The 19356-nt window shown below is 39.2% G+C and overlaps 2 protein-coding genes across 2 annotated transcripts; one reads left to right on the forward strand and one right to left on the reverse strand.

Moving 5' to 3' along the window:
* Positions 1-4777: 4777 nt before the first annotated feature.
* On the forward strand, positions 4778-13344 carry LOC144655331 (uncharacterized). Its single transcript, XM_078515560.1, has 5 exons — positions 4778-5168; positions 9102-9243; positions 10419-10610; positions 11456-11668; positions 12317-13344. The coding sequence occupies exons 1-5, from the start codon at positions 5109-5111 to the stop codon at positions 12805-12807; spliced, it is 1098 nt and encodes a 365-aa protein (XP_078371686.1). The 5' UTR covers positions 4778-5108; the 3' UTR covers positions 12808-13344.
* A 1099-nt stretch (positions 13345-14443) lies between these two features.
* On the reverse strand, positions 14444-18358 carry LOC144655346 (uncharacterized). Its single transcript, XM_078515586.1, has 3 exons — positions 18086-18358; positions 15291-15383; positions 14444-14668 (listed from the first exon to the last, which is right to left on the reverse strand). Exons 1-3 carry the CDS (start codon positions 18254-18256, stop codon positions 14564-14566), a joined length of 369 nt encoding a protein of 122 aa, XP_078371712.1. The 5' UTR covers positions 18257-18358; the 3' UTR covers positions 14444-14563.
* Between the last annotated feature and the right edge of the window lie 998 nt (positions 18359-19356).

The following is a 19356-nucleotide window of genomic DNA, read 5'->3' on the forward strand; positions in this document are numbered from 1 at the left end:
TGTATCGTCTGTAGGAAAAGTTTACTGTCCAAATAAATTTGATAAGTTTTAAGTTACAGTACACAATGAGCAGAGCCTTTTTGACTTCATCTCGTCTTGATAATTTTTCGAAACGCTGTAGATTACAAACGGCGACTTTATGGTAAAACATCGAAACCCTAAATAGACCAACATAGTCTGTTATCACTCAAAAATGTACACAGTCATGTAATGATTTTGATAGAAATGTCTTTTAGAAGTTATGCGTGGGTAGGTGGATGGCGAATTCGAAGTGATGAAATATGCGAGGTGTCCCTTGGAATGCGGGTAAATACCCTTGTCCCACCTCCTATGGTCAGAGGCTATCTAAATGCGCCTGCTACGCACAGAATTCTGAGCGAAGTCCTTTTGATGTCTCTGCGTGGAGGTATACATGAACGAATACAGAGGACGTCTTCATAGCGAAGCAGAAATAGAAAGATGATTGTCCCTGAAGACTAAATGGAACAATGCCCTTGAAAACTTGAGTGGGTAGGTGGGTGGGGGTACATCTGAAACGTAACGTGACTTGGCCTGTAACAATACCTCGATAGTTCTAAAATGTTAAAAATATACATGATGTTTACTTTCATGATTATTATTTCGGATAATGCCTTACTCCGTTCTAAAAATGTTTAATTTCCAAGTAATCATCACTAAACTGCCTCTTTTACTAGAATATAAAATGTAAAGTCAGGCCACCAAATACATTAAAAGGATCGACAAAGACTGAATCACAAGAATTTTCACTATTTTGTGGGCATGTTTTGCATTACTTTGTCACGTTTTTATTGAGACTGATCGGCCCAAACACGGTAAAAGTTTTAGTTATACCCGAAATAGGCGATCCTCCGGGCCGAAATAATAACTCTAGGGAACAAAGCTGGTATAAAATAAAATAAAAATTAAAAAGTGATAATGGTCGCGTTGTAATTCTCTAGTTAATTTACGTAAGGTGATCTGTTAGCAACATGAAATAGGACAAAGATCCAATCTGTTTGAGCGAAATGTTTTATTTTATTCGGAAAAACATCGTTTGCAATTGCGAGTTGTTCCGTGTGGCGAAGGAAAACGAAACAAACGTGTTCCGGCTAAGAAATCTTTTGTGAAGTCGTGGTGTAGACTGGCGAGAAGGAATGAATTGAAAAAGACTTTTTTGGTTTTCCGACGCGGAGTTAACCTGTGTACAGCCCTCCGCGATTTTTTTGAGCGGAGCGGGACTGCTGTACACAGGCTAACACGGAATTTACTCCATCGAAACAGTTTGTGTCAACAACGCAACGGTTTGTCAAAATTGCTTTCGAGACGTTGCGCATGATGGGGTTTTTATTAGAAAGTGATATACTGGCCTGCGAAAGTGTACTGGCCAGTTGAAGACAGAAAGCGAAATGTTTCTTGCAACTTGAACACGGGTTAATACCCTTCCTCGAATGATACTAAAATTATATAAATTGAAAAGGTGCACTACGACTTTTTTTTACGGTTTAATATCTATATCTAAGCGAAGGCCCCGGGGCTTAGGCTGTAAAAGGTCATCGAAATACTCGAAACAGTGCTTGTTTACACATGTTTATTTTTTCAACATGTCCTACGTCGTTATGATCATTTAAGCAGCGTGAGTAATATGCTGGTTCACAAAGACATTGACTAATTCAAAGAACCGATGCTGCGGGATTAAGTGAAACTGACAACTTCACTAAGCTTTCAGTTTTTCTAAGAAAGCTCAGTTTCTTCAGTTTCAGTCTACATATCTCTTAAAAACTATAAACAGTCTTAAAAAAAAGTTTTAAGGTTAAGCATCAGGCAAATAAAAATGCTCATAGAAATAATAGAGAGGGACGTTTCCCTCTCCTCTACCCATTGACAATTTATTGTTCCGTTACCCTCCCCTGTCCTCGCCTCGCTCATTAGCCACGCCCAGATTGGCCTACTTGAGGCTTTTAATTCAAATATTCCGACGAGCATCCTCGTCCCTTTTATATGGGAAAGGGGATGATGATGGTTTGTTTGTAGGAAATTGGATTAAAGTGTTTCCTGTAGCGGATTAGATACTGTTTGATTGAATTTAAAGGGGAAAATGTATGCGAAAACTTCGGTAAGTAATCATTGCTTGGCTATTATTTCGGGGGCTGATGAGGAATAATGGAATAAGAATAACGAACTTTTTGCAGTGAAATAATGGAATGATAGGAAAAATTAGCCCTGGAATTTGGAAATACAACGGAAGCGATGTTTTCTTTGGAGTAATCAGCAATAATTATCTGGAACTATTTTTTCTTGACAGGAATCAGAAGGGAATAATGGAAATTTGAGAAAAGGAATAATGGAATAATGGACACTACATTTTTCCTCTTTAGCCCCCTAAATAATTGAGGGTTTAGAAACCACTATCCCCCTTCCCCCTTCACCAATTCAGTAAAACATTTTTTTTTTTTTAAATAGTTTGTTTACAAGATGTTACTGACGCCGGGTACTGATGACGTTACCAGCCGTTTCCGATTTTAGTGAGCCACCTGAGGAGATGAATATACTGCTTGTACAGGAAATATATCCGAATAGGTCACCGAGCAAAATAAAGGATAAAAAAATATGATAAAACTGCCGCCATGATTACTCGTGTTCATGCTCTTTTACTCCTTTAATATCATACAACAGTTCTAGAGAAGACATATAGCAAATGCTTACTATATACCTGTATTTTATAATGTCGAGCTTTGTAGCAAATGTTCGTGTTAACCTGTTTAAAGCTTTGTTTTGTTGTGGTACTGTCAAGTCAATGTCATTGACCTTTAAATCTGTGGCGCCGATACGGGCAATATTTTTTTTACGCCCACTTCAAGATGGCCGCCACTCACTGTCATCGACTGGTAACTAGTAACCGGTTAGCCTACTTTGCACTACGGTTAGCCTACTATGAACGTTGGCTAGCCTACTACGTATTCACTTCGGTTATTTACAAATTCTGGGAGCCAACCCCCTGACGGCTCAGTGGTGATCACACTCGCTCTTCAGTCTGACGACCCGGGTTCGATTCCACTTTGCCGTACGTATATTGAATATTTTCCTTTGTCCACTTTGATAAAATTCGAAAAAAAAAAGTGTCAAAAGTGGGCGTAAGAGAATAATTGCCCGATACGGAGACTACCCTTTGTTAATGCGTATCACAACATTTGGAAACTGTTCGCGAAATTTAGTTCAGTCCAACACTGTTTTTCAGTTAAGTCCCCAAGAAAATAAATAACAATAAGGTAATAGATCAAGATATTTTAAAAGGTTTTCGTGTGAAATTTACGGCTTAGATAAACTATTGTTGTTGCCCGAATTTTTGCATACAATTCAGCTGTTTTCACTTGACATGTGTTTGTTTGTCGGGGGAGTTTCCCATTATGCTCATTTGGAGATATGACATAACATAATCATGAAATTTCCGCCTATATAAGGTTTACCCCTTCAGCTATATTGTTCCGCCCATTATTATCCTTTTCCCCTGTTAACCGGAAAGAGATTGGTTTCGGTCAAATGCATCTTATTTTATAGAAGGCAGAGCCGGTCAGAGGGTGGGGTGGGGTAGCGGTGTACCGTCTCAAATGAGCCCTTTGGTTTACAAATTGCCCAAAATACCAGGAGCCGGATCACAGATGCTCTAGTTCATATAGACAGACGAAATAAATTGTACACACACAAAAAAAATGGCCGAGCAAAATTTGACTGGGGAATATACAAGCGATTCGCGCGGCCATTTTTGACTTTTGGCCTCGTGCTCGACGGTCTAAGAAAATGAGGAGCTCATAGTCCCTGATATCTGTTAAATAATCTACCGAATTAAATGTAAGAATACTCATATTTCAGTGCAAAATACTGTATTTGTTTCCTCAGTCTGATGACCCCGTTTGGTGTATCTAGCTTTTATGCGGTATGCCTGGCTTAAAACGTGTTCCTGTCATTTGTCGGGTAACGTTTTGACTTGATCAAACCATCATAAACGGTGAACGGATGTTTTTATATTGGCCTTTAAGCTGCGTTTATGAGCTTTTTCGTGGTATACTCAATAATAAATTCCGAAAAAGTCCCTTTTATCTATATCTAGCCATCCGGTTTCCGCCTAGTATAAATTACTACCAATTGAAATAAAGACAGAATACACATGTATATACCAGGAATAATTAACTTCATGTCAAAACAAGACTTGTAAAATATCAGTTCAAATCAAATGCGGGCCTCTCACTTTTTAAACTGAAATCATTCTTCAATGACTTTCGGTGGGTTCGTGTGCGTTCGCAAAGAATAAGCCTGTTTTTGTCAAGATTTGGCATGCGTCTAAGTTTCTTCGAATTTTGCTAAAAATAGCCGGAAACAGCGCGCGCCCTTTCTGCATTTTCTCAATGTGTCTTCCCTTTTAGCGAGCCTGTTTCCGCCCATTCAGATATATTTCCCCGCTGAAACGACATATATGTTATTTAAATCCATGGCTGTAAGGGCCATGTACATGCAACAGTTTACACGGTTTTATTTTGTTCTGCTTAGGGGGGTTAAGAAAAAATATTCAATTTTCAGGACTAATCCTTACTCACACCCACTCACTTAATATGGTCTTCTTTGGCGAAGTTTGTTTGACATACTGTGATGAAATTGATCGCTAATAATGTGTCTTGACTGTCACGCCTTTCAATCGGAAATGGACTTTTACAATATCATTTCCGGCCTACCTGTTGTTGTTTGTCTTTTTCATACTCTGTTTAACTTGCTTCAAACATCGCTGGATGGTTAAAATCTAGGTTTAGAAGCACATTTTCATCGTCGACTTGAAAACAATTCACACCGAAGTAAAAAAATGTCGTTCGTTTTGCGTGGAAGACTTTGTCTTTATCTGGGCATCAAAACAGGAACTTTAAACTGAGTCACGCGGTGTGTGTTTCAGATCCTATTTAATTTAAATTCTCTGGGAGTCAATATCGCCTTCTATGACGTAGTGGTGTGATAACAGCATTATATTAACTCGCAACGTGGTCCCAAATTACTTATTTTAGTCAACACTGGGTGTAAGTAACAGTCCAAACCGAACAGTCTCCTGCTCTGGGTAGATCAGAAAGATGATGAAAACATTGCTGTTAATTCTGTGTCTATCGATTGGCTTGAATCACGCTATGCGGGTAAGTAAGTGTTACGTGAATATACGCCAGTCTATAAACTTTTTAACGGCATGTTTAGTTTCCGTCCGATTGCTGTTTCGGAACTGAATTGCGTTAAGTTCGGAAAAACTTTCCTGTCTGTGCAGATGGAAGTGTTTAGTTATATGAATGCTTTGCTTTCTTTCGCTCGACGCGGTAATAATTATTTTGTTTACATTATCAGATCTTTAAAACCGATGCTAGGTCGTTCATCGGTTACAAATCGATAGTTGTAAAATTAGTCAAAATCACTCATGTGATTCAAACGGTCGCTCGCTATTGTCGTTTTAAATCACCATGCAGAAAAACAATATCGAAATTACATCTCTCTCTGCTGTGTCAATAAACAACAACCCTACCCAAATTTTTTTCGAAAGCGATCATTGCTCATTTGCTTTGTTGTTAACAAGGAGAAAATGTACTCATTTATTTAATGGCACTTTCTACTCGTCGGATCGTTACGACCATTACGGGGATCAAACTGACGTCATTGTTTACACCTCGAATTATAAAATTCACCGGATTTAAAAAAAGATTAAAGTTAAGTTTAGTGCGAGGTTTAAAAGAAAACTATGAACGGTTCAAAATCTGCATTTAAAAACGATGTATTCAAATTTTGCAACTGTGAACACAAACGTTTGCATGGTTACTACGTGGAAACTCTTGCCACCCAACAAAAACGTCTTTAATTTTTCTCGTTCAATTTTCAACGTGTTCCTTTCAAATTTTCTTCAGTTATTTTATAACACAGACGCTATTAATTTATCGTTTCTATTCGTTAGTCTGACTTGTTGATTTAAGAAAAAGTATATGTTAATGAGGAGATTAAGGCCCGGGTAGCTGTAAACAAAGTTGATCTGTATTTATAGTCTTATCGTAATCCAAGCGTAAAATGACAACAAATTAATCCCACGGACTTCAGTCTTTCATTCTTGCTTCCGTTTCGATATAAAGTCCTGGAAGAAGGCTGGGAGAAATACAATTCCGATCAAATCGCGGCGGAAAATTAAGGACAGAAAAATGCCTTGATCATCATTTTCACAGAAGTCACTTCCTATAACGTTTTCATCTATCGAATGCGGGATATGGGTCACGTCCATACTGGTAATAAATACACGTCCATACACGGCCTTTCACCTTCCACTGAAGCGGTAGAGCAGGGAGGGAAGTGAAAATCCATTGCCCCTGGGGGTAGACCCTCAGTTTGTGCGACGCCAAAGGGTATAGTTTTCGAACGGTGTTGGTCCGAGTGACTATTTAGCGCTAAGTTGATGTAATGAGGCTTCTTATTTTTTTCATACACGAGGTATAAATCACACTTAACTTAATTTGTTTTTTATGTTAAAAAAATTTGAGACCAAGAGGATTGAAATCGGGTCGCCGGCATGCCGAGCGACCAGCTGGCATGCCGGCTGGCATGCAGCTTACATGCCCATAGAGGTAACAGAAGATTTTCACGATAAATCATTTATAAAAACATCTGAGGAAAAGGAGGGAGATGATGTGAGGTTTGAACATGTGGAGGAGAGAGAATTTGTCTTATTTAAACCAGTTGTCGCGGATAGCGGCGGGCAGCGACTGTATAAATATTGAGAGTGCACACGCGAATTCCCTCGATGTTAAAAATTGAACTGCAACCAGGATGAGACATATTAAAAGTGTAAAATAGCGTTCTCTGGTTTAAAAAGTTAAAAAATACGAGCTTTCGGCTATTTTACTATAGCCTTTGACGAATGTAAAAAAGATAAAGCGCGTGGTTGGAAATATATACAAGGGAGGGTGTGAAAATAATTAAAAACTAAAATACAATAGAAGTGTAAAAAGCTAAAAAAGGACAAAAACAGACAAATTAAGAATTACAATAAGATAGAATATTGTCTTGGTAACGGTTTGGAGTTATTGTCTGCGCCGACAGTTTTGGCAGTGTGCCAAGATTCTAGTGTTCTTCGAATGCGGTAATTGCCTTTGTCTATCACGGTAGCGCCATCAAAGTCAATTGAGTGATTATTTTGCCAAGCATGGTTAGCAACGTTCGAGCCTCTCGTATAATTTTTAAGATTTCGTTGATGTTCCTTTCTTCGGGTTTTAAAACATCTGCCCGTTTCTCCTACGTAACTCCAACAGCAGTCAGCGCACGGATTTTAAACAACATTCATTGGAGATCCAGGGGCTGCCTGAATTAGGAGAAGGGAATTTTTTGCAGGTTTTACTGGTTTCTTACTACACGGATGTCATTTTTACGAAGTAACCTGGTGAGAGGTTCAGTCAATCCGCGGATATAGGGAAGACAGGAACCAGGATTGTAGATGGATCGGCCCATTGAAGACAGGACACCAATCTCTGGGGGAGGAGTTGTCGGGGCTGATCTTTTAATATGTTGGAAATAACTGTTGGTGGGTAGCCGTTGCTTTCAATGCTTCCGTAAGTGACTAGTCTCGCGTGCACCTTCACAGTGTAGGAGGTTGGCTGCCTATCCAGACCTCCGCCGCAGAGCACACCCACAACACCGGACACTACCCGCTGAAGATAATTGCGTCCACACTGTCCCGCAGGGTCGAGGCAACATAAGACCACCCTAATAATATCAACAGGGATAGTGGAAAACGAAGCAGGAGCCCACGATCAAAAAACACAACAAAGGAGAAGTACGACAGCGGAGCTGAGGGACAGGACACAGCAGCGAGGGGCACCTCACAGCTGTTGAAAACCAACCAATCACACCAGCAGCTCTTAATCACGCACAACCAGTCGAACGGAAGAAGCAGGTCAGGAGATACATCAAAGTAGGGAGAGTATTACTCTACAGAGATTAAAAATTTTTTACGATATTGTCCATATCATTATGAGATCTTTCGATCGCCGTTGTGAAGCTGTCACTTCAGAGGAGTGAAAACCTTGTTAGATCACATATGATCACTCTAAAAAATTTTTCACACAAATAAAATGAATAAAAAACTTTCTAATTTATATTTTAGACGTTTATTATCATTTTCTTTTAACTGGCGAGCATTATTACGAGCTACACGCCAGATTGCTGCTCTTATCGACACTACATTAATCTAGCCACACAAAAAAAACACAGATGTAAACAACATCAGATAACAACTATCAGCTGAATATGGTCTTTGTCTCCTTAGAACAGAATTAGATTTTTTTTGTTCCTGCATCACTGCGATTTGTGTTACAAACCAATACATTGAACTCACCTTTAGCTGTAGCCGGCCATTTTCTTGTTCAAAACAACTGTTTCGAGCGCGGAGAGCGGACTAGTTCCAGTCCCCCTCCGCATCAAGGCTGCGCCAGAGAACATGTACGCCCATTTCAACGCCCTCTCTCCATACGCCCTGAACCGCAGTGCTGTTTAGTATTAACTACATGAACCGAGTGTTATGTGGTATAAATTTGTCATATGGTGTCTCGCTATTGTCTCATGACATCAACTGAGTGCTAAATAGCTAGTCCCGTGTTGGTCTGGCTTTAGATTTTGACTTTGATTTGAAATAGAGTATGGTTCGGTTCACTCTGGTCAGCAAATTTTTTATAGTTCTTGTAGGAAATTACTTTTGTGATCTTTTACATGCATTCCAATTTGAAGCCCTTCTCAATTTTTTTACGCAAACCGGGTCAGTTCCTGGATAGGGTCTTGTTTGAAAAAGGGTAATGAATTTTCGGTCAGGCGTGAAATATTGTAGGGAAAATCACATATTTCGGTCTTTAATAGCGTAAGCGAGTTTTAGAAAGCGCGCCGCGCGCCGACACCCCACCAAAATTTTCGGAGAGTACACCCCCCCCCCCCCACCCCCCAGATCCTTTCTTCCCGTAGCATAATAAGGAAAATGTTACAATTGGTATGTAAATAAGTAGATAGAATTTTGACCAAGGTTTCGTGTTGATCTTTTCGGGGTTTTATTTCAGCTAAAGAAGAAAGTTATACCAACAGAACTTCGCCGCGTTATGGCTAACGTGACGTCACTGGACTCATTTCTCCGAGCTATGTCCGTCGAAAGAATGGTGCGTCTTCGGGAAGCTGTCACAGTTCTGAATAAACGAGGAAAAGGTGGGTAAAAATCAACGCGATGACATTTCCATTCCGTGCTAGATTATTGTATAGCTATTTAAAGGGGCTTTGTTACGGTTTTTAACGGATTTTTGAGCAGCCAAAATTTACATTTGTGTCGTAGGAAACCTAAAACTTATGGCCCATTTTTAATAAAAAAAATGCTTAACTGGAGCACTGTTAACAAGCGTCTTTGGCTGCGGATAGCTAGGGTGGAAATGGATTGCAACTTTGAAAAATTTAAGGTTAAACTTTTCAAGTTGTTTCCGCGCGTCTTCAAGAAAAAAAAATCGATAATTATAGCCGAAGTTTGATTTGTATCCACAAAATAAGGCTATATCTTCCTTTAAGTGTTCAAAGATAATGTTTTTCATGGGATAAGATGCCTACCACTTATTTCTGGACAGTTAGACCAAAAATCAGCGAAATTCCCATTACGTAGCTCCTGTAAATTTGATAACTTGGCGAGAATTTATGTATGTACTACAACGAGGGAAAAGATAGGGAAGAATTTTATCTGGTAGATGACATTTCCGCCCCAGCCGCGTTCGTTTTTGCTGTGTAACTGTTAAGGGTAAAATCGTTTAACTTCTCTTCTGAACACCCTCTAAAATGCCAAATCCGCAGTTTACACCCCTGAACGATCCGTCCTTTTCACATGGAAGTAGTCCAGGTGATGGACTCCACGAGAATCCATAAACAAGCTTTTATTTATTAAAGGGACTGTGTCATGGCTAAGTTAATTTAATGTTATTAAATTTTGCCAAACACCCGCCATTAAACTAAATGTTTGCAAAGAAATTAATTTAATGATTCTAAATGACAAAACCATAGCTTCACTGCAGCCAAATGTGTATCCCGGTGTTATAATTTAAAGTTACAAGCAACTTTGACACTTTAACTTTGAAAACTGTTCCGCCGGATCACTTTTCAAAAACCCATATCACAATCCGTTTCAATCTTCGTCACTTTTGGCCATCCGTACCTTCTTTTGCATTCGGTGTGTTATTTAAATATTTCTTCACTGTTTTAAGATGTTATTTTATATATTTAAACGAATTTGGTGGTCATTTCCTATGCCTAAGTTTGGCTAAAATCCGTGACACAGTCCCTTTAAGATTTGCCGGACTCTGCAGCTGACACTGTTTAACTCAGCCATATGTTCTTCACTTCAGATCGAGAAAGTGCCCACTTGTTGCCCCGCAGTTGCCCAGTTGTAAGTCCTTTAAACAATTGTCGGCAAAATGAAAAAGACCTCTGCACGAACGACTCCTCTTGTCCACGTGGTATATGTTGCAACACCGGTTGCATTAAAGAATGTGTTCCTGACCATCGGCTCTCGAATACGAACGAAGACTCTCTGAAAGGTAAGTTATAGATAATATTTAAGTCCACAGTAATTGACTGCTGCAATGCTTCGGTTCTGACAACTAACGACTAATTATATAGAGGGGTGACTGCTTAAGACGGATTTCGCTGAAAGTTCGAGCAATGAGTGCAAAATTAAGTACCAAAAACCTACTCATCGTACGGTAACATTTTTTATACTATTTGAAATATCTCACTAAAATTCATTTGCCTTGTTGACCCCGTGATTAAACTCTACAGCATTCTCGAGAAAATTACAGTCAAACCTCGTAAAAATGTTTAAAACGTGCACTATTTTTTTAACTGGCGTGAAACGTCCGTTTTAACTAAAATGTAGATAATTTTGAAATCCATTTTTCTCTCCCAGGGTCAGCCTGAAAGCTAAAGTTTTGATAGGTTTTTGTTAGCTGTACTCAAACTGTTACCATGCTAGGAGATAACTGTGGTAACTTTATTTTTGCCTGTATTGCTTGAATGACAATTATGTTCGGTGGAAACCATCTTAATTCGGTGCCGCCTAACAGCAACGGCAACCAACAACAACAACAACAACCACTACTACCACAACCACTACTACCAACACCGACACCATCACCGCATCACCACCAACACCACTTTTACCACCACAGTACCGAAAATTCTAGGGGGTTGCGAGGGCTTGCTCCCCCGGGAGATTGTCAAATCTAGGGTCTCTAAAATAGCATTTCCAGCCTTCTGGGGGGGGGGGGGGGCATTTTCTTTAACACTTAAAAAATATTATTAGAGATTGTTCAATTATTAGAGATTGTTTCATTTGATTGCGTGACATGAATCGTGATTAATCCTGATTCTGTCGGTTATGCAGGTGGTCTTTTGGCGAGGTTGAGCGAAAATTCAGAATTTCCTGATCTTCCGTATGTTATTCTGGACAGTGCTCCGTGCGCTCCTCGTCCTGTTGTGGTGGAAGTTCCGCAGCCAGTGGACGAGAGCACGTTTTATTTTCCGTTCTTTGTGACACTGTACCGGTGCGGCGGCGCTTGTAACGCCAGACCTTATGATACAACGTGCCAGCCTCAAGGTAGGTAACAAAAATCGCTTTTGTAAACAACCGCATTTATCACAGTTACATTTGATTTATCACATCTCGACAGATCACACACAATGTAATTTTGGGGCCTAATTTGTTTTTTGGGGCCCAATGTAATTTTGGGGCCTAAAATTCTTTGTCTTTGTCATTGACTTTGTTCTCAAGGCACTTCCCACTTTTGAAGGGAAAGTGACCGAGGGAGGAGGTTGCCTTTTCATCACAGTTTTTCACTCCCTCCCCTCCCCCCGCCACCAGCGTTACTGAGGGGTGTGTGGGTCATCCCTTTTCCTTGTAATTCACGAAGCAGTTACCCCTCCTATTTGTTTACCCAACATTTGCTGGTAGCCGTTTGTACACACAGTATTTTGAGGCACTCCGAGAATTATTATGATGCCGAACGGCCTGGAAAGGATAAAGTCCAATGAGCTTGGAGGGTCTCCTGGCCCCCATGTCGACTTCGCATCATTTTTTATACCTCTAACAATACTATTATGCTAAGCTAAGATCTTGGTTTTATTTGTTCTATTTTATTGTTTTTATTTTCTTTCTGAGAGAGAAAGTGGCTAGGATACTTCAATCAACGCGGCTATTTAAGAGATTCACGCGTATAATGACAATCGTTTCCATTTTTCCCCACAGCGACAGAAGATCTAAACCTTGTGGTGACCAAAGTTGCCTGGTCGTCCGGTAAGGCCGAGCTTGAAGACATTTCAAACGAGTTTACAGCTGTCCGAATGACAAATCACACCAGTTGTTCCTGTCAGTGCAAGGTTCAGCCTACAGATTGCGACAACACGACCCAGGAGTATTCCAAGGAACACTGTAGCTGCCAGTGTAAACCACGAAAAGTGCCCTGCCCTTTTAACTTCCGGTGGGATCCTGTCAAATGCCAGTGTGTATGCGACTTAGCAAAAGTTGAGCACATGTGTACAAAACGTTTCCAGCTTGACGAGAAATCTTGCCGGTGCACGTGCAGTAAGAGACCTTGCAAACAGTCCGTGAAGGTGCGTGACCCAAGGACCTGCTTCTGTAAATGTCCCCGTATCGAGTGTCCCAGCGGAATGACATTAGATCGACGTACCTGTACCTGCGTTGGGAACCTTCGAAGAGTGAACGAGGAGAGTCGATAAAAGAAACACGATGTGCTTAAACTGATGTATTTTTTAGACGCACACTTGATAGTATTTGAAGTGTAAAGTCGAAAGAGGACGCAGGGGATTGCCGGTAAAAACGATCTCCCTTCCTTTCTCCTCCACTGTCACTATTCTATGCCATGGAATAGTGAAATAATCGACTGGAAGGAACTTCAGAAAGAAATTATTTTTCACCATGTGTCCGGAAAAATGTGGAATTATAAGACTTCCCTTATGTTCTCGAAAAAACCACCCCACCGCTTCCCCAAGATAAAGTAACTTGTAAATACGGTATTCGGACATGTATGCCTGATTGTAAAATATAAACCGTTTTTAGACCCGTGACGTTAGAATGATAGGACGAAGCAAAATTTAAGATGACGCGAATAAGAGAATTGAGTAGCAAAGGATAGATATATCTGTGCGTATAGGTGTAGATAGTAAGGTAAAATGTTATTACTAATTTTAATATGACCAATGAAAGAAAGAGTACAAGAAATGAATAAAGATCAATAAAGAAAAATCTAACTAAAATCTGTATTAGTGCTAATAAGTGTTGGATCACTGAGGTAGTTGAAATAAGAACTTTTCTCCCATTACCACCATGCCTTGCGCAGTGCTGACGAGTCCCAAAGAGGACGAAACAGCTGTCCACTGCTAGGCTGGTGTGTTACCTCAGTCTGGAGATGAGCAAAGTGCACATACCTGAGCGTAGTGAGTCCAGTTCACTAATAAACATAATTATACGATGTTATTTGGTCGCCTATAAAACACGCGTTGAAAATATATTTTGAGATGGTGCAAATGATGTAACTCTTCATGGGGGTAGGTGCACTCACAGTAAGTACTAATGACGTAACGATTTAAAAGGGGCTAGATCACACAGTTCTACGCAATGGCAGCACCGAAAAGCTGGCCATTGAATTAATTGGAATATGACGTCGATAACGGCTAAAACCTGTAGAACAACGCAAAAGAAACATAGAAATCCTGTAAATGAGCATCATGGATTGGCAAGATTGTATAGGATTTAGACGGATTGCATTTGGGTAACCACGTAAAACCACGTTTCGACAGTTTCTTTGAAAATGCCAATTTTAATACTCTGAAATCATCTTTGTTTGGTATGTGGATATTTTAATTTAAAGATATCGAAATGGGCAATTTTGTACGTATCCAACAACTGAAGAAAAATTGCAAAGCTGATGGTGTGGGAGCATATTTAATTACCAATATTTCAGAAGGAACAGCCCTCCTTCTTCAAAGTCTTACAGAGACCTCACTTCTCCCATGAGAAAAAGCCCTTCGCAAACAAAAACAAAAAGTTTACAGTATCAAACCACAAAGCTGGCTGGCATGCACATTCGATTCTCAAGACTTTCACGCCTATTTGCCAGTCAAAAATGTTAACTGACATGTCAATTGATGACGTCACAAGTGGTACAGTGACTGCTCCTCCAAAGGTCGACTTTACACTGAAATTGTTAAGTCGGTAAAAAGCCAAACCTCAATAGGGACCCATTCCGTTGGCCAAGGACCCTCGTCAACTCGACAAGGACCCACTTTGTCTGCGTAAAGGCACAAGGGTCTGTTGAGTCCCAGGAGAGTTGAGATAAAATAGACAAACCAAGGATTCTTTCTAGTTCTTTTATTATTTATAATGTTGTAAATTACATTACACTAAACCATTTCTAATATTCTGAATTGCTGCAATCGAGTATGTCTGCACTGTACCAGTGGAAGATTGTGCCAGTTAGAGGTTTGTTGTACTGTGTACACATGCCTTAAACGCGTCGGCACACACAAAGAAGGGAGATCCAGAAGTGAAGCATCTCTCAAAATCGTCGAAACACTTGGACTGAAACAGAAGGAAAACAACATTACTATTGTGGGTCTATTATTCATCGGAATCGTGATAAACAATAAATGAAACCTGCATTAGACGGGCTCTTTGCATGACACTGTCATGTGACCTTGTCTATCATAAAAATAGGTGGTAGCCCAAAACGGTTGCCATAAATGCATGATGGAATTACAGTCAACTCTCGCCTTGCGCAACACCCCGCTATTGCGGACACTCGCAATTACGGACAAAATCAAAATCCCCGGCGAAAGAGGTTTGACTCGAAATGACTCCCGCTATTACGGACACAAAACGACGCCCCGAGCGTGTCCGCTATAATGAGAGTTGACTGTAGTAAGGTTGCCAATTTTGAGACTGCTCATGCTTACATATGACATTTTTTTGAAAGTTTGAATAAATGTTGTGGATTTGTATGGAAAAAGTTGCTTTTAGCATGTTTAAGCATATCTGAAAACAAATAAGATGTGGTAGAGTCTTTTTGGTAAAATACGGGGTAGGAAACAGTAAATCGCTGGAAACATTGCCTGCGGGGAGCTTGGGTTTTAGCTCCTCCCACCCCAGCCTATGCGGCCCGCAGCATAACTACGCGTTAAATCGCAGAGCAACTTATACTCACTGCTGGAGGAAGTTTGACTTCTTCCTTGAACTTTCTAAAACATCCGTGAAAGTCTCCATTTTCTAGGCATTTGGCGAGATCCTTTAAACTTTCCTACAAGAAAAAAACAGAGATCACGATTTAATAGTCTGCAGCCTAGAAACTGGGAGCTTCTGAAAAGGGTCTCAAAGGGGCTTCAACAACAACAACAACAACAACAAAAACAACAACAACAACAACAACAACAACAAAAACAACAACAACAACAACAACAACAAAAACAACAACAACAACAACAACAAAAACAACAACAACAAACTGACAAACAAACAATCAAACAAAAAACAAATAAACATGAATCCATTTCAATGTTTTAGGACCCTGAGGGAAAAGAATCCACTTTTCTGTCCAGCTTGGTTCAAACAACAAACAAACAAACAAACACACAGCATCACGAGAAGTCTTCTAAGTTTTATGTGTAAACTATGCTAGAACTGTGGGTATACACTTGCTGGTCAACAAAGATACCCTTTGAAAAATAAAAGAAAGGCATAAGTTTATTCTCCAAGATTTTAATTTTCTTCCAAGTAACACTGTACTGTATGGTGGCCCATTAGTGCCATAGTATTTTACGCTGTATTTTAACATTTTTTTTTCCTTTTATATATATATTTTTTATTGTTTTCCATTTTTTTTTCTTTTTTTATTTATTTTATTTTATTTTTATTTTTGTTTTTATTTTAATATTTAATTTTACCTTTCTTATCTTTTTTCATTTAATTTTTATTCATTTTATTTTATTTTATTTTATTTTTTGAAAAAAAAATAAAAAAATTAAAAAACGTCTGTGGCCCACCAGTGCCATAGCAAAAAAAAATAAATATATATATGTTATGGCCCAGGAGTGCCATAGCCCATGATGCATTGGGAAAGAGTAGTTAAACAACATGGCGGTGCGGATAAGGAACGATACACGGAAAGAAGATGAAGAACTGACGCAGGATTAAGGGGAATACCTGAAACGGGCTGAAAAGAGATGACATTTTTAGCATAGAAAAAGCAGGTGACAGGCCAACACAGAATACTTTGTTCGCGACATTTGTACTTTTGCCGTTCTGTATCAGATTTGGTCGGCCAATTTATTTTTGCTTCTCACTTGTTAAGAAAGGGCACTATACGCTGTCAGCTGTATTATAAGGAGGGGTTTTAAGTCGGGCCGACTTTTTCAAGTTTGAGGCCTCTTTTCTTCCTAGCCATCAATAGCATTGTACACCACTTTTTAACAATTTTCATGACTAATACAGTACGTTTTAGCAAAGCCAGGCCATTATTTCCTAGTAATACCAACACCTTCACTGGATTTTCAAGTAACAATAAATCTCTTGACACTGCCCCTTTAAGGAGTCGTGTTTCTAGCTCCAGAAAAGCTCCAGAATGGCTTTATTCTCTTGGCTTCGTGCAAAGGTTGAAAAGGCTTCAAGGCTCCAGGGCTAACCACTGTTTACTTTGGGACGCGATACTGTCTGCGTAACAGATTGCCACAAGCCCAGAAACTCAGATCACCGTGAGCTCGAGCAAGCGACTTGTTAAAGTGTGAAATCAGCTCAGGTATAAGATGACCGCTCCTCCGACCTCGTTTGCATTGGGTATTGTAAATAATAATTTTTATTGCCTTTATATGTTATTGTTTTGATGCGTGCCAAAATTATCAGCTAATTCGCGATCCGCTGTATTTTTTAAAAACCGCGAATCTGCTCAATGTAACGCAAAAAGACCGCAATCGGGGCGCGTTTTAAGGCCAAATCCGTCGATCCGCGAACCTATTAACTCCCTCTATTAGCTCTCCAAAGTTTCACGCAAACAGTGATATAAACTAGTACATATTGAGTGTTAGTTTAGGAAACTCACAGTACTTCATTTGAGCATCAATGACGACCTTTTTATCATGATTTGGGATCTAGTGAAATAGTTTCTTTCTGCGTACGCGAAACTTCTGATCGAGAAATATAAGGCCAGCCGTAATGGGGCTGCGACTAGTTTTTACCGAAAATGGACCGGTCGTTCATTTCTAATCTTTTGAAGACAGTGTCTTTAAAAGTAAAAATCAAAAAAACATTCAAGTCACTTAGAAAATGGTAGCGCGCTTTAGGAATGGGCTCCAGCGCGCGACAGTACTAAGCCCTGTACATACTCTCAGCTTCATATATAAAATCTTTTCCTTCAGCTACACTGGAAAACAGTTTTCGCGCACAGCACAGCTGTATTTCGTAAAAAGTAGCTCAGCTTGCACTATGAATTATAGCTACTATTTATTTTAAAAACGGTAGATAAGTAAAAAAGAGAGCTTTTTTTAAAGCGTTTTAACGTTTCTGTGTAGAAAATATGAATATGAAATAAACCAAAATCCCAGTATTGTTGTATTTTTCACTAGGCGAAGGTATTCCTTGGGCAGTAATTAAAAGTGATATCACTAGTCAGTGGGATTTTACACTGATCGATATGTTCACATCTTCTCGTTGGTGTCATTTACTGCATGTACCTTATTGGTACTTAATTTCGCGATTCTCAAAAAATCGCGAAAATAAAGACCCGCGAAACGTATTTTTTAGCGTATTTTTACAAATTATTAATGTTTTTAACGTACTTTTTGGGTCAATTCGCGAAAATAAAACCCCGTGAAATACTGTCTCGCCAAAATCGCGAAATTAAGTACCAATAAGATATGGATTAAGACTTGTGTAGAGTCACAGCCTTAGGTTTGTATCCTATGTTCCAGACAAATTAAATGCAAGGAACATTTTATATAAGCCGCTTACCACTAAGTGCGAAGTCACTATTTTTGCCTCTTCTTCATCATACATAGTGTTATCCATGAGTTGGGCGACATCATCGTCAGTTTCAAAGCCTTCGTATTCTCCATTTATCAAGTGTTTGGCCGAAGTGACCCCGAGAATGACGCACAAGAAGATGGCAAAGGCGATCTTCATTTTAAGTATTTTTGCCTGAAAGTTTTGGGTGTGGAAGGTTTGGACTCCGGTTGATAAATATTTTTTTGATGAGGTTTTTCAAATCGCTCGCTGAAGAAATGAAATTAAGCTGCGGAATATTTTTGCATGTTTTACTGTTTAACCACCTGTGTTGGTTTTGATGTACGTCATCGCGAAAATTTGAGCGTTGTTTAAACAAAATTTGCTGAAAATAATGTCCCTGGAAATATGAACACCGAGAAAATGTCTGAAAGTTAGCGGCAGAAAGAGACAAAAGGACTAAGGGATTTGATTTTTTATCCCTGAGTTATTAAGCTAGCTGAAGAATGAATAAGAAGTTGATAAAATTCGATAATTGTGTTTTGGAACGGTTTACTTAACGATGTTTATTATTAATTTTCACTGCATTTAAAGTATCGTATCGAATTCACGTAGCCATACTCGGCAAGACACTCTAGAGAAAAATAACCTTTACTGAATATCCATGCACTCCGTGCAGTGTAACTTGCCGCAGAATATAACTCGATATCATTAACTTTGTATTGGAAGCACATAACAAGTTAATCAGAAATTTTAATTTGTCTCCCAGGTTTGAACAATGCGTGAGAGAATAACAGCTGGGTTGATTGACTGTAGATTGCAACAGTTAAACCAGCTGTCATAGTATAGCTACGAAAAACATTTCTGACTTTCATGTACATGTTGTTAGTCATTTATAATAAGCGATGTAAATTTTAAGAGGTATTTTGTTAAAAAATCGCTAAACTTACTTTAAAGCTGTGTTCTAAAGTGCGCATTTTTCGAACTAAGCGGAAACTAAGGGGAAAATTATTTCCTGATATATTTTATTTTCTCTAGAATTTGCGAAAAGCTTTTCATACGAGTCCGTCAAATTTTAGCGATAGTGCAGTGTAACATGGATATTTTTTTACCGTTCTTTTCAAGGATAGAATATAACGTGTTTTACCACATTAAATTCTATCCTTTCGAAATCAATTTACAAGAAATCAATTCACACATCGAGACATAAAAATTTCTTGTGAATTGATTCGATGTGTGACGTCATATTTGTTGCTTCTCATTGGTCGAAACTGGTGCCT

This window comes from Oculina patagonica, chromosome 5 (genome assembly GCF_052425735.1).
Source record: "Oculina patagonica isolate OP01 chromosome 5, crgOcupat, whole genome shotgun sequence".
NCBI lineage: Eukaryota > Metazoa > Cnidaria > Anthozoa > Scleractinia > Oculinidae > Oculina > Oculina patagonica.